The 15,808-nt window shown below is 32.9% G+C and overlaps 2 protein-coding genes across 2 annotated transcripts in view; both read right to left on the reverse strand.

Annotated features, from left to right (window-relative positions):
• LOC143239841 (uncharacterized) overlaps positions 1-15,808 on the reverse strand; it is a 298,954-nt gene that overhangs the window by 192,520 nt on the left and 90,626 nt on the right. The window lies entirely within an intron of this gene.
• LOC143236822 (EF-hand calcium-binding domain-containing protein 7-like) overlaps positions 24-15,808 on the reverse strand; it is a 55,294-nt gene continuing 39,509 nt past the window's right edge. Inside the window, exons 9-10 of the mRNA XM_076475424.1 lie at positions 5,774-5,995; positions 24-32 (exon numbers count right to left, since the gene is read on the reverse strand). Coding sequence (XP_076331539.1) covers positions 24-32; positions 5,774-5,995 — 231 coding nt within the window. The remainder of the gene's footprint in view (positions 33-5,773; positions 5,996-15,808) is intronic.

Here is a 15,808-nt window from a genome sequence, read left to right on the forward strand (position 1 = left end):
ATATTATGCTAGGTTTATCCTTTTCATGCAACCTAAAAGTTAATATAAACATCTAAGAATGCAAAAGTAAATCTTCATTTCATACGCTGTATAAAGTGAATATAGAATTAAATTTGTGGTAGTATGTAGTGTGCATTCTCATATATTTCATTTTATTTCATAGACGTAAAAAAGGACACATTGGTCTTATCTAGACTATCTCTTTTTTGTTTTGTTTTACGTTGACCTACTGCAAATTACACATGGAAATTTATTTTCATATATCCAATAATAAATTCTAAAAATACTCATTTAATCCTCACTGTTGCAGTTCCTATTCGACGATGAAATAGAGACACATGTGATTTTAAACATGTGTCCTCTAAACTTACTTCTTGCTTTTTTTATGAAACATAATCTGGATTTGTGAATTATAAGTCTATCGCAAATAACAAGGATGTCCAAGTGATGAATCAACGCATTCTAATCAAATGTTTGTTAATATATGTTTTCACATAGAAGTTACTCAACATTCATTTTCTTTGCTTTGATCTGTATTTTTCAGTTTCTGGAAAAAAAGCACGTTGCTACATTCTTTGCTATTATATTTAAAACGTAAAAATCTATTACTTCCAAATGCAAAAAGAAAAACAAAACGTATTTCATATGATTTTATTAGATTTCACTCTACCGTCCAAAAGGATGCCACCTCACGTTGTTTGGCTGCATCAGGAAGGAGAAGTCAATGATGCCATCATTAAAAAACATAGTTGCACAATTTGTTGCAAAATTGCGCCAGCTCATACCGACTTCTGAAAGATATGTACTTGAATATATTGACGTCATAGTTCCACATCTTATAACCAGCAGACGCGTCATTAGGGACACGTTGCTAGGCCGCCATAACAGGAGGCCATAATGGATGATTACGCAAGAGCCTCACAAAGCAGAGAATGAAATAGCCATAACACAATAAATCATACGGTACTTGTTTCAACATGTCTATAATTAGTCGGTTTAAATCACTAATTCGATAATTGATTGAGTAATTTATAATCGAATAATCCTACAAAGATTGCTTAACACTAATTCCTTAGTCAATTAAATTATTTATAATTAATTTGTCCTAAAAGGATGTTTACTATTAATTATTAATTACATTTCCTTACCTTTTAACTGTTCTAAAAAGGTGATACAATAATTAAAACTTATTGTTTAAATATCAATTATCATTAAAGATATTCAATACTAATGTATTAGTTAATTACATTTTACTGTTCTGAAAAGACAACACAATAATTATAACTTACACAATCAAGTGTCCAAAGATTTTCAGTGACAAAAATATAATAAAATGTCAAAAACATTATTTAAAATCTAACATTTGAATAAGATCACAACATACAATTTACCACACATTGAGCATTGTAAAATATACCTCTATACATGCATAAATATTATAAAAGTATGGAAAACGTAACTTCTTTCAGAGAATTTTTTGGAAACACTTACTATTTCAATTTACAAATAATATTATATCCAATAATCGCTCTACAACTAAATATGATAAATGGTCAAATCATTGATTAACGTTACTGTTATTTAACACGCTGGAACTTTCAGACTGTCCAATGCTAAGACGCTAAAAATATCACATGTAAACAAGTGGCTAAAATATAGAATGTCGCACATTTTGTTTCTATTCCATTTTCTGTTATATGTTCACAAATTTAATAAGTCTCTGTGAATCTGAACTAATGTCAAACTATAATATGCATATACACAGCTATTGTAAGAATAAATTATTGTGACAACACGTGTATGTTTGCCAATGTTCAATGGCTTTATAGAAATGGATGGATAAACAGTATGTCATCCGTTTATTATGTTTATTTGTAGCAAGTTTTATTAGTACATATGTTAAAATAATGGTTATAACATAACTAAATCAAGACATTGATCATATTTGAAAGAACTGTCACAACACATTTGTTAAAATTCTACGGACTCTCCTTAAATAACAGTTTTAATATGGGCACTGATCATGTGTGGAAATGTAGTATCTTCCTTTGTAAAACATAAAAGTATCACGTGTAAAAAATATTTTATCAAGTTATAAAGTCAAATTAGCAAAAGTGTTATTACATAATTAACATTTTACTGATGGTGTAAATTGTTGTGTCAAATTAGTAAAAGTGCAAGTTTTAATTACCACATGATATCACCTTTTTAGGGCAATTTAAACCTATAGGCAGTACGGTGTGTACGTGTGGTAAAATGTACGTTGTGATCTCATTCAAATATGCTAGGTTAAATAATGTTTTTGACATTTTATTATATTATTGTTACTGATAATCTTTGGGCACTTGATTGTGTAAGTTTTAATTATTGTATTGTCTTATAAGAACAGTAAAATATAATTAACTAATAAATTAGTACCGAATATCTTTAATGACTTTATTGGTATTTAAATAATAAGTTTTAATTATTCTATTGCCTTTTCAGGACACATAAATCGTAAGGAAATATAATTAGTAATTTAATGATGAACATCCTCTTCAAGACAAATTAATCATAAATGATTTAATTAACTAATGAATTAGTATTAAGCATTATTTTTATAAAGAATTAATTAACTAATGAATTAATGTTAAACATCCCTTTTTTGGGATTTGATTTATTTATAAATGATTTAATCAACTAACAAATTAGAGTTAAACATCCTTTTCAGGATTATTTAATTATCTTTCAAATTAACGAGATATGTACTGAATGAATTATCATTTCATGGCAGTCTTGTAATTCCTCCTCCACTTTGTAGTACGGTTACGTAATCATCCAGTACAGCTGCCTGCGATGGCCGCCAAGCAAAGTGTCCTAATAGTGTCCCTGGTGGCAATATGTGAATCTATGAAAACAATTATGATATCATTGACTACCTCTTCTCCTCTTATGCAGCTGAGCAGTAAGAGGTAGCATCCTGTGGGCGGAAGAGTGGAATACTAATTACTCATGTATAATAAATTTGGTCAGTGTGGATGTGACCGCAATTAAAAGTTATTCAAGAGAAGGAAAAAAAAAGACAAAGAAAGGTTTTAAAAAAATACAAAGAAAGCTAGAAAGCAAAAACCAGGTGTTGTTTTGGGTCTTGAATGTGGCCATTGAGGCGTTAATAAAGCTAATTTTGAAGTTCCTACATTGTTTTCTTCAAACATTACATACAGACCATTTTGTGTACTTTAGTCTGTTATAGTCCTTATTTAAATATTTCTGTTTATTGTTTGTACTAATAATATCAGTTTCCAGTAAAATGCACAAATTTACAAATGATCATCGTCAAAAAAGTCACCCGTGAAAACCAGTTTGGAAGTTGTATGTGCTAAGTTTTTGTTTATATGCTGAATTCCTTCTATCTTATAATACATTTCATGCATAATATATAGTGAGGAACAAAATAAATTCATTAGCTAGCTACAGTTTCTAGTCACCATAATATATTGCAATAAAACGAATGTCTAGTTTTAAAGGATATACCAACCATGGATGTGCCACTTTTTCCATATATTTAATTTTCAAAAGTAGCCAACTTCTGGAAATCTGTTTTCAGGTTGATTTAGTTTACTGAAGTAGGTAAATAACACCATGATTTACTAAGGTAAACCTTCCTTAATCATGTATATTTTGTGGCTGTTAATCTGTATCAAAGATGATAAAATCCAGTATTATCTTCTTACTTTAACTGTTTTTTTTTAAACATGCAAAAACAATAGCCTCTTTTGTTAGTGGCCCGGCATGGCCAAGCGCGTTAAGGTGTGTAACTCGTAATCCGAGGGTCGCATCCCCGTCGCGTCAAACATGCTCGCCCTTTCAGCCGTGGGGGCGTTATAATGTGACGTTCAATCCAACTATTCGTTGGTAAAAGAGTAGCCCAAGAGTTGGCGGTGGGTGGTGATGACTAGCTGCCTTCCCTCTAGTCTTACATTGCTAAATTAGGGACGGCTAGCACAGATAGCCCTCGAGTAGCTTTGTGCGAAACACAAAACACACTTTTGTTAGTTCGTTCTTTATCTTATATTATTGGTTATCTCTTTTGATTTCTTTCAACCACTTGCCAACTGTTGTTTCTTCAGATATAGCAAAATAAAATGATCAGTTTTTTTTGTCATTTTTGGGTTCCCTTCTTTTCTTTATGCTTATGTTACTCATTTTGTAAATAAGTAGCAATTTAAAAATAATTAATTTCAATTATTGATTAATTCTTTCCCGTTATGTTATTTCATGGTTTGAGTTCTTAATTTTCTTTTGAACTTATTTGTCTTTATCACATTCTAGCTGTTATTTACACTGGTTTAATCATTGTGAAAAGTTTACACACGTGTATGTGTTTTTCCTATAGCAAAGCCGCATGGGGCTTTCTGCTGAGTCTACCGAGGGGAATCGAACCCCTAATTTTAGCGTTGTAAATCAGTAGACTTACGCTGTACTAGCTGGGGTGTTTAGACACGTTCTTTCGAGATTGCTTTCTAATATGCTACCACTTGCCAGATATGTGATGTAATTCAATGGTTCCCAGACTGGGAGCCACACACAGAGAAATATATATTTTTAAAACTTTTCTGCACCAGACAAATCAATATTTTTAAGAGTATTAAGTACTATAATTAAATCATTAGATGGGATACGATTGCCATCTATTATGTATTTCAGAAGCCAATTTTTATTCAGTAGTAAAAATGAAGAATTTTATTTCGGGTGGCCAGGTGGTTAGGTAGGATGCTTGATTTGCAGTTTGAGGGTTGTGGGTTCAAATCTCCCACTTCACCAAACATACTCCCTCTTTCAGCTGTGGGGACATTATAATGTGACGGTCAATCCCACTATTCGTTGGTAAAAGAGTAGCCCAAGAGTTGGCGGTGGGTGGTGATGACTAGCTGCCTTCCCTCTAGTCTTACACTGCTAAATTAGGGACGGCTAGCACAGATAGCCCTCGAGTAGCTTTGTGCGAAATTCCAAAACAAACAAACTGGAGATTTCGATAAAACGGTACTTTATGGGCAAATGTGGATGTGATATTCGTGATCATCAGCCAAAAATCTATAAGGAATACCCAACAGTGTTCAAGAAACAAAAACATTGTTGTGCAGTGTAAGTGTACGACATTATGATTTGGAAATGAAGTTGTTTTATGTGTCAGAAAGAGAATTTGTTTGTTTGTTTGGGAATTTCGCACAAAGCTACTCGAGGGCTATCTGTGCTAGCCGTCCCTAATTTAGCAGTGTAAGACTAGAGGGAAGGCAGCTAGTCATCACCACCCACCGCCAACTCTTGGGCTTCTCTTTCACCAACGAATAGTGGGATTGACCGTCACATTATGTTTGATGGAACCAAAGTATCCTTGAAAAATGAGAATTCTGACTGGATATACACAACATGTCCAAAAGTACAGGGTGTTCGGAAAGTCACTGTACACTTATATATTTATTAACAGACATGTTTCAATAAAGAATACAGGAGGTAAATATGAATGACATTTATAAACAATGTTGAAAGTGACCCCCGTTGGCATCAATACAGACTTGGATCATTCTTATTTTGTTTCTAAACACCGCTATCAGTTGCTGGCTTGAAATAGACTGAATGAATGCTGTTAAAATATTTAATACAAAACTACACAGTGACTTTCCGAACATCCTGTATGTGGACACCCCTTCTAATTAGTGAGTTCGGCTATTTCAGCCACACCCATAGGAGAAACAACAGCTCAGCCACGAATTGGTAGGCCACACAAGCTCACAGAACGGGATCGCCGAGTGCTGAAGTGAGTAAAAATTGTTTGTCCACAGTTACAACACATACTACCGAGTTCCAAACTGCCTCTGGAAGCAACATCAGCATAAGAACTGTTTGTTGGGAGCTTCATGCGATGGGTTTCCATAGCCAAACAGCTGCACACAAGCCTAATATCACCATGCACAATGCCAAGCAAATGGCTGGAGTGGTATATAGCCATTGGACTCTGGAGCAGTTGTAAAAATGTTCTCTAGAGTGATGAATCACGCTTCACTATTTGTCAGTCTGTTAGACAAGTCTGGGTTTGACAGATGCCAGGAGTATGCTACCTGTCTGAATGCATAATGCCAACTGTAAAGTTTTATGGAGGAGGAATAATAGTCTGGGGCTGTTTTTCATGGTTTGGGCTAGGCTCTTTAGTTCCAGTGAAGGGAAATCTTAATGTTACAGCATTCAATGACATTCTGGAGAATTGTGTGCTCCCAGCTTTGTTACAACAGTTTAATGAAGGCCTTTTTTTGTTCATCATGACAATGCCCCAATGCTCAATACGAGGTCCATAAAGACATGCTTTGCCAAGGTTGGTGAGGAAGAACTTGACTGGCCTGCACAGGGCCCTAACCTCAACCCTATCAAACACCTTTAGGATTAATAAGAATGCCAACTGAGAGTCAGGCCTCCTTGCTCGACATCAATGCCCAACCTTACTAATGCTTTTACAACTCTATAGGAGCGAATCCATGTAGTCATGTTCCAAAATCTAGTGAAAAGCCTTCCCAGAAGAGCGAAGGCTATTATAGCAACCAAGGAGGACCAACATGTCAATGCCCATGGTTTTGGAGTGAGATGTTCATCAAACACATATGGGTGTGATGGTTGGGGGTCCACATACTTTTGGCCATATAGTATATATTTAAAATACGATAATCCAAAAGTTTGTTTATTTGTTTATTCATTCTTTGTTTATTGAATGAAAACAGTTACTCAGTGCAACCCACACCAATTCTAAAGCTACTCTTTTACCAAAGAATTGTGAGATTAGCTGACACATTACAATGTCCATATAAATGCTAAAGTATGTTCAATAAGAAGATTCAAACCCATGACTCGCAAATTGTGAGTCAAATGTTCTAATCACCAGATCGTGCCAGACCAAATTTGATAGAGAGAACATATGTGGATATATATATATGGAAGCAAAATAATTTGATCATACATTTCTTTTGAAGGACTAGGACATCTATCATTGAGAGCTACCCATAGGACACATCATACTAAAATTTAAAGGCGACTATAAAAGATAGGAGAAGAAGAAATCTGGGTAGCAAGATTTGTATGTAATGCATGGTTGGACAAAGGACATATTTGTATATGAATCAAGTGAATCATGTTAGGTATTGTAAGATATTAAGATGTTTAGTAATTTTTGTGATTAAGTGTCACTGTATGGACTTTCCAAGTCAGACGTTTATGGATTATAACACTTACATTCTAGTGTTAGTGAACTGGAACCGAGCATTGTCAATGGTGATGCCAAATAATAAAGAGTTTTGGCATGAACTAAACTTACTCTTTTTATGACAAAAAAAAATGCTCTTCTTTTCAAGGAATCACTTATAAAATGGTAGTGACGACTCCAAGTCAAGAATGTGTTTTATGCAACCAGAGTAACTTTATTAAGAATAATCATAACCTTGCAGTATCATTGACATATTGATATAATCCAACAGGATACATCTGCCTAGGCAATTCAGCAACATAAAGAACAAAGAGTAGAGATGATAGAATTTAGCCTTACAGAACCCCAGCAGAAAAATCAAAGGACTAAGAAAGAATCTTCTCAAGAGACATAGCTGCACTTCGTCCACAAATTACCTGTTAATTTGGATTTAAGTAAGTGGTAGTTTGAAACTTCAACATTTGTCGATTAGACCATGGTATCAGACAAAGTTGAAAACTCACTCAGAATCAAAAATAAACACACAAAAAGGCTGATTAAAATGACTGAAGACTGAATTTGATAATTTCAGAGGGTAGTCTATTGTCAATTGCTGTGGGTGAAACTCAGTTTGAGGAGGTGGTAGTAAGTGGTGATAAGCAATAAATATGTAGAAATGATAAACTAAAATGCAATCAAAGTTTTACTAAGTTATAGAATGATAAAAAACTAATAGCTGCTGGAGATTATTGGGTTTTAGGAAAAGTGAAATGAGATAATTTTTTTTCCAGGAATTGAAGCAAAGTATAAACTGAAGAAAAAGTTCTAATGTTGCAAGCAGAAAATGAAGGAACTTAACAAAAGCATTCTGAGTCAGGAGAAGAGTTATGGCTATTCTTCAGAGATAGCTGGAGATTCTGGAGTAAGTGTGATGGTTGCATTTACATAACTGTAATCCAAAACATGTGCTGCACTGGTGGGAGTAAATTCAGGAATAGAATTTTCAGTCAAGTGAAGAATTTTTATATATGTTGTACCTTTACAGTTGAGAAAAATGTTGTTCCAAATCTGTAACATTAGTTTCATTGAATGAGGCAGAAACATTAGCTTTGTCAAGTGAGGAAGTAGGTACAGAAACGTTACTGAGAACCAGTTGTCTAGGGTAACATTTTTGTCCAATCAGGAGTTCAAATGTGATTCAATATTTGCAAGGATTTGAAAAATGTCAAAGCTGATTACTATCTGGTGCCATAAATGCCTCTTGACCATCATACAAAATTAGAGATCTCTATAACTTAATCATGACAGTGACAATAGTGAGGATGGATGTAAGAGATCCATTGGTTCTTAAGATAAAGATGGTCTTTATGACATACAGTGATAAGCTGGGACATGTAAGGAAGTGGCAGAAATGAGAGCATTTAAAAGAATTGTTGGTTGTCTGTGAATTAATATGATCAATAGAGAAAAGATCCAGATTAAAATTTGATACATTTCTTTCAACGTGAAGCCTATAAAAAGATCAGTCAGCTTTATGGAAGCTTAAAATTATTCTGACTGTGTCATGATCACTAGAGGTTATCATGTTCAGAAGTTGAAGCTGTATGTGGAGGTAATTGCTACTCACTGGATTACACATGCTAAGCAAGAAAAGCTTATTTTGTTCAAACTGTTGCAAATCTGGAAAATAATTTGATTTTGGATGACTTCTATAAGAAAGCAGCAGCATAAACCAAGCAATATTCCACAAAGTAAACTGAAACTAGACGAATTCTGGGGATGCTTGTCTATGATAATTTATGTCATCCAGGATAACATAAATTTGATTTGAATGTTTTGACTGAGGTAGTTTGAAAATTCTGGATAGTAAGAATAAAGTGTTCTGGACAAGCATCCAGAAGAATATAATGAATACAGATGAGTAGACAAACACGATTACATGTTGTCATCCCATCTCTATCAATACCTGAAAGTTGGTCACAACAATGGAAATTGTAGCAAGATAATTTTGCCTTTTGGGTTGGTTTGAGGAAGGTTTTGTTCAGTGCAATGAAGTTATAGAATTTATCTTTGAGTAAAGTTTCCAAAATAAGATGCTTTGTTTCAATGCATCCTCACACCTGGAGATACTATAAATGATGGAAATTGAAGCAGTATGTCAAATAGTGAATACTGCTTTTATTTTGTTATGCTTTTGCCAGTCATTTATTATTCCTTCTATCATTTATTTCAACTATAAATGTTTAGATTTTATTATAGTGATAATTAACCTTTTCAGTGAGAGCACGGTGAATTTGAGCATGTTTGAATTGTGATACCTAAATAACAAGCTTCTTGTGACAAAGATGTACAGATGTTAATGCTGTGAAAGATTATGTACATGAGTCATTCATGTGAGATGTAACCTCATGATAACCACTAAATAAAATCCATGCTTTAATCTTGAATAAGTTAGCTTACAAAATGTATTTAAAACAAATTAATTTTATTTAAATATTTTGTTTCTTAAATTAGATTTTTATTCTTCCAGGTTTTTTTCCTGATTCCTTTATTTACTGAAATTAATAACATAGATGTTTGTGTTGTATTGTTTATTAACATTTTCATCAAGCCCTGACAAGGCTTAGACTTGCTAACTGTTTTATTGTTTTCAAACTATAAAATTTATATTCTAATTCTTTGAAAGTTTATTTTGGATTTCTGTGGCTGTTAAAAGTTAATAAATTATTTTTTGTTGGACCCTGGGTTTAAGTGGCATTTTAGTCTGTCACAAGTGTTGAGGTGAGAATATGTGGCTTGCATATCAAATATGATTTAATTCTATGTACAGGTGGAGATCAATATGTTGCTACCTTTTGCAGAGTGGTATTTAACATACTGTTATGTTTTTGTTAGAGTTATCAACCACATATTTTACCCTATGTTGTTGATTTAGCAACAATAAGTGTTAGAGAAGAGTAAATAACATATACAGGATAAAAGGATACTGAAAAACTATAGATATGCATTTCAAAGGCTCTAGAGGTTATGCAAATGCAATATGTAAACTGTGTGATAGACAAAAGTATTCTTATATTTGATGTGAACATTACCTTGTACTCCAACTTGTCAGACTGACATTGTCAATTCACACATTTCTTGAGTACAAATACTTTTTTAATGCATATTATTTCTTAGGTGTAACAGACTTGTATGCATTACTGAAAGCTTGCCACGTTTCATGTAGACACACATAGTAAATGTGGAATTACATTTAATGTTCCTTCTAAAATACAGGGTCATCAGTCCAATACACCAGCCCTTTTCACATTTGTTTAAAGACAGACTTACCACATTAATAGATGCTTCCCAATAGAAAGGCTCATGCAAGGGAGTGAATCTTTTATAGAATAATAGTAATAAATCAGGGATTGTCTTCTGTGGTTAAAAGTTGAGAAAAGAAGTTTGAAACAGGAGTAATAGTATCAGTGGTACAAAATAAGTTGCAGTAACAAGATAATCAAGTTTCAAGGGTAGTTTTCTTCTGCAATTATAGAAATAGATGAGTGATGCAGCTGATAGATGTTGCAAATGAGCCTAAATCTAGTTTAGTACATTGTCTGACGTGGAGAGGACCCTTACAATGGGGACAAACATGACACAAAAATAATTTTTGTGTTTCAGGCAATTTTTATCAGCATAACAGTTGGAGTGAATGTATTCTACAAGATGTTGCCTAATATCATTATTTAAACGTGAAACACCTTGATGAATAAGGCATTATTATTACACTAAAGGTTTCTGCTAAAACATACTGCTCACCATATTAATATCACATACTTAAACAGTTGTGAAGCTATTTCTTTTTTCTGAAATAGTTAGATACACAAAATGAATGGCACATGAAAGAGTAGAGTTTAATAATGTGGTGGTTGCTGTTTGGAGAAAGGGTCGTAACTTTCTGAATGAATATGTTAGGGTTTACATTTCTGATCCTAATATTTGTACAAAAAGTGTACAATACCTAAGAATTACGGATCTTAAAGATATAAGATATAAGTTGATATAATCTGGTGTATGTCAGCTCAATGACAATACTGAGATATCTCAAAAAATGGAAATTAATTGACTTAGAACCCATTTGAGATAGCAAAAACACAGGCATGGTTGATACAGAAGTGGTATCCGTAATATCCAATATAAAAAGTAGGGCAGCTGGAGAGGGCATATAAAATCATGTGGCAGAATCAGAAGAGAAAACAGCATGCATTGCTTAAAATGTAACTTCAGCATAGGAAGATATGATGGCAATTTCAGAAGAGACAGTAGTATGTAGAGGAAGGTAATCTAGGTTCAATGTAGCACTTAATAAAGGGTGATTGTTAAATAACATGGACTGTTAGGTTTAGAATAAGGTTTAACATGGAATCTAGCAGAAAATAACCATTGATGCTAGGTTATGCCAAGATAAAACCCCGCAGCAGGTATATCAGAATGTATCTAATACAAATGGAAATAAAAACCAAGTACATTTAATAGTCTTGGTAAAGTAATAAATAAATTATGGAAACTACAACAACAATAATAATACAAGTGATGAATGCACTCAATAATAGTCTCAATTGTCATTAAGTTATTTCTAGATCATTTATTTCATTTTACCCTTTTTTTAAAAAAAAATATCCTGATTTAAAGTGTCTACTTTCAGTGTGTGCAATAGATTTTGTTAAAACTCTTCTACTTATACCTAAAACATGGTATAGAAAACATAATACTGAACTGAAAATTAAAATCTCTCCATATCAACTACAATGTATTCATAATACTTTTTGACATCTTTGATAAGATTTTTTTTTTTTTACATAAACAGATTGTATAATTATGTGGCTGATCTTAAAATAGTACAACAATACAGAAACTGTTTGCTAATTTCACTCTGACATAGTGAACAATATTCAACTGCATGTGATGCTTCTCTGGCTATTACATTCACTCCTTTGTCTTTTGCAAGTTAAATCCCTTAATATATGGTTCTGTTTACTGTCAAAACGTTTAAAGAGCTCAATGAATTTTCTTTTCATTCTACAATACAGAAATTTCAGTAGCAAATAAGAAGAGCATCAGAAGGAGAAAACAAAGGTTCAATGCGAACCAGAACATTGACAAGCCAATGCCTAAATGTAACAGAACTGATTAACATGCTGCATTAGAGGCAGGAAATAAACCAACTCATGGGCTGTCAAAAGTTACCCACTAAATGAAAAAGGTCTTTAACTGGGGTATTCACTTGTAGTGTTGAAAATAAATATATTTTCGTTTTTTTATGTTCTGTGATACTCTAGTATGACTGATGTTAGGTTCATGCTTTTCCTCTTTTCTTAAGCTTTAAATTGGTGTATAATTTAATTGGGTAGTATTGTTAGTTTTCAGGATATTGTGCTTTTAACGAATCTGAATCTTTTTATAAATGAAATGTTTTCTGTTACTTTCAAGTTCATCAAAGATTGAAGTGCTTAGTTTGTCTTAAAGACCAAACTAGTAATGCATACATTACTGGATGATAAGCATTTTAAGTCTAACAATCTAGTCATTGACTTCTGTTGATTACTTCTTTGTTGCAGTTGGTTAATGAATAAAGTTACTATAATAAATATGGTTTTAGCACTAAAAGCTGGAGAACCATTAGAAATTTACTGGGTTAGAATATGTTGTAAAAATCATTTTAACCAGAGTAGGTTTTTTTTCACATTTTTCATAACTTGTTCATTTCAGATTCGAAAAGTGAGATGTATGTGCAAACTTAGGATTTTAGTTCTCTCTTTTGTCTTCATAAGTTTTCGCTCAAGAGACCTTTTACCTTATACCAGAACTCAGTAACTAAGCTGAACAATGAGTGGGGATAAAAAAGGTTATATAAAGTGATATCTATATATATACAGTCTAATACTTTAAAATGAACTTATAGTTTAAATTCAAAAAAGCTGTCAAAGCATTAGAAACAAAAGGTCTTAAATTTATGACAAGGTTAATGTGAATTGCAGATTTTCATATTTGTCTTAGTTTGAATACTTTGAATTCAGAATCTAAGGTATATAAAGCAACATTTAAAATATTATATTGCATGTGTAAATAACATTTTGTAGATTCTTGTGTCTCTCCTCATCCACCCCAACTGAAAAATTCTGATATCAGCAATAGACCCTTTGGACAGTGAAGACAAAGGATAAATTTAAAATTATATTTTTACAGGCGTCAGATTTTGAATCTGAAATTGCAAATTAAGAATAATATAAAAACATTTGCAGGTTACATAATTTTTTATCACAAATTTCAGACCTAATGATTATTAATGCTTTGCAAACTTTTGGGATTTAAACTGCAATTTTTGAAGCATTAGACTGCATGTATAAATAACATTTCAGGGAATTTTTGTGGTTGTGATATCAGATCAGAAAAAGGAATTAGTAACACAATACTTCTGAGGAGCGTGTTTTGTCACAGACATGTATTGGCATTAACGTATATATTGGACTCATTTTTTTCATTTGCTAAATTTTGCTAGTTATTCAGTTCAAAAGTCTTTCCTTTTTTCTATATTAATTGTGTATGTGGAGCAACTTGCATATACATATATGGAATTCCTTTAGTAGACCAACTTCTAGTACAAGGATGTATCATCATATACTTCTTGTCGTGAAGAAGATTGCACTGTCTCATAGCCATCAGAGTGGAGTGTATGCATATTCTTTAAACACATTCTTATGATGCTGTCAATATGCATCCTCCAGTTATGACGTTACCTTTTCCTGGCTAAACATTGGGTGTAATAAGCTTAAGCCTTGGAAATCTATAATTCTTAAACAAATCTATAAACTTACAGAATAGTGTTCTGATACAATGGTGCAGTAGTGTATCTAGGACTTTCGAAAGGGAAAGGTGCCATATAAATTCAGCATACATAAGTGCTGTGCAGCTGTATTTTATTCCCACCTTCTACACAGGATAAATTTGACCATCTCTCAGACACTATTACCAATTATTCTGATACAAACTGACTTTCTTGTAAGATACTCTTTGATTCTGAAAGAGCTTTTGATTAAGTGTGACATTGGTTTGATCTTCAGGCTACATTCTTATTTTCTTATATTTGTGTCATAAATTAATTCATTACAGAACATCAGGCAATCATCTCTCAAGAACCTTTAAATCTGTGCAGGTGTTCTACAAGTTTCATTCCTGTCACTTCTCCTCTATATCCTATAAGTTTTCCATACACCATAGTCTCCCTGTCCTACACTCGAACCTCATAAATCCAAAATCTTCTGTTTACTCCAAAGAAAAATATCAGCCATGCTAATATCCTGTTATTTCTTGATGCTCAACTAGGCCGTGTTACTACATAACTATCTGGCACAGTGAAATACTTGGATGTTATCTTTGATAAGTATCTAACATAGAAGTCCCATTTTACAACAGTCATTTTCAAGATTACAAAATAATTCAATCTTCTGTGATGTCCAACTGAATTCACCTGAACCTGGAATTCACCTCATCTCCTTGCATTTTCTATAGACATACCTTATGTGTATATATCTTTCATTATTTTTATGAAACAGTTATTTTACTTGAATGCCAGGCCATCTATCAAGTCTTCAAAATAAAATTACCCAGATCAGCTCAGGAGTTGTATGATCATGTCATATTTCCAACATTCGTCATCATCTTCAGGAATTTTGTAGCAAATGTATCACACGTTGGTTCTTGACTCTCAATGCCATTCTTAGCAACTAGGTAAGCTCTTCAGTTCATCTAGCTAAACAATTTTTCAACATGTATGAGGTGTCTGTTCCTGAGGGTGAGGCAAAGCATATTGCTTCTCCAATGAAAAAACCTGGCTCCTTATATTTATTTATTTTACACCTGAAAATGTTTTCTCTTTTGTTGTCATGGTTAAGGACCCCTTAAGTATCAATGGCTTGGGGATATGAATAGCTGCAATATTTCAGTATCGCTGATGATGACGCTGTTTAAGGTAGAAAAACGAAAAGTAACGTGGTTCAGATTGTTTATCATTTAAACGTGTAGCAAGATGAATAGCTAGCTATACATAATCCCATCCATTTATTATGAAAATTATATGAAACTGCATTTATATGTCTCCTGTAGTACTTCATAGACTGTGAACTGGCATGGAGAGAGATGTGACTAGTTTGACTTTGCATTTGCTGATTCAATTTCTGTATATTTTATCAGTTTGTACATTTTAATATTGCTGTCACAATCATTCTTCACTTTATTGATATCCTTTTTTATCTTTTTCTTGTTATAATCCTTTTGTGCATTTCCAATGACACCATTTATCTTGATTGTTTTGTTAAGTACAACAGAATTAACTCTGAAATTGCACTAAATAGGTCCACTTGACAACTAAAGATTCCATTAAAATATTGATTATGGAGTAATACTGAAAGTCTTATTGATTGGACTAGTAACAAATGAAATAAAGAATCTAGGCTAAAAGTAAAGTAGGAAATGAGTAATCTATGCTATGTAATGAAACATAAATGTGGTGTGTCTACCTCCCTAGATGTTAAACTGGCTCTTTCTTCAGACTATTCTGAT

The sequence above is a fragment of the Tachypleus tridentatus genome, chromosome 2, assembly GCF_004210375.1.
Source record: "Tachypleus tridentatus isolate NWPU-2018 chromosome 2, ASM421037v1, whole genome shotgun sequence".
In the NCBI taxonomy this organism is placed as follows: Eukaryota; Metazoa; Arthropoda; class Merostomata; order Xiphosura; family Limulidae; genus Tachypleus; species Tachypleus tridentatus.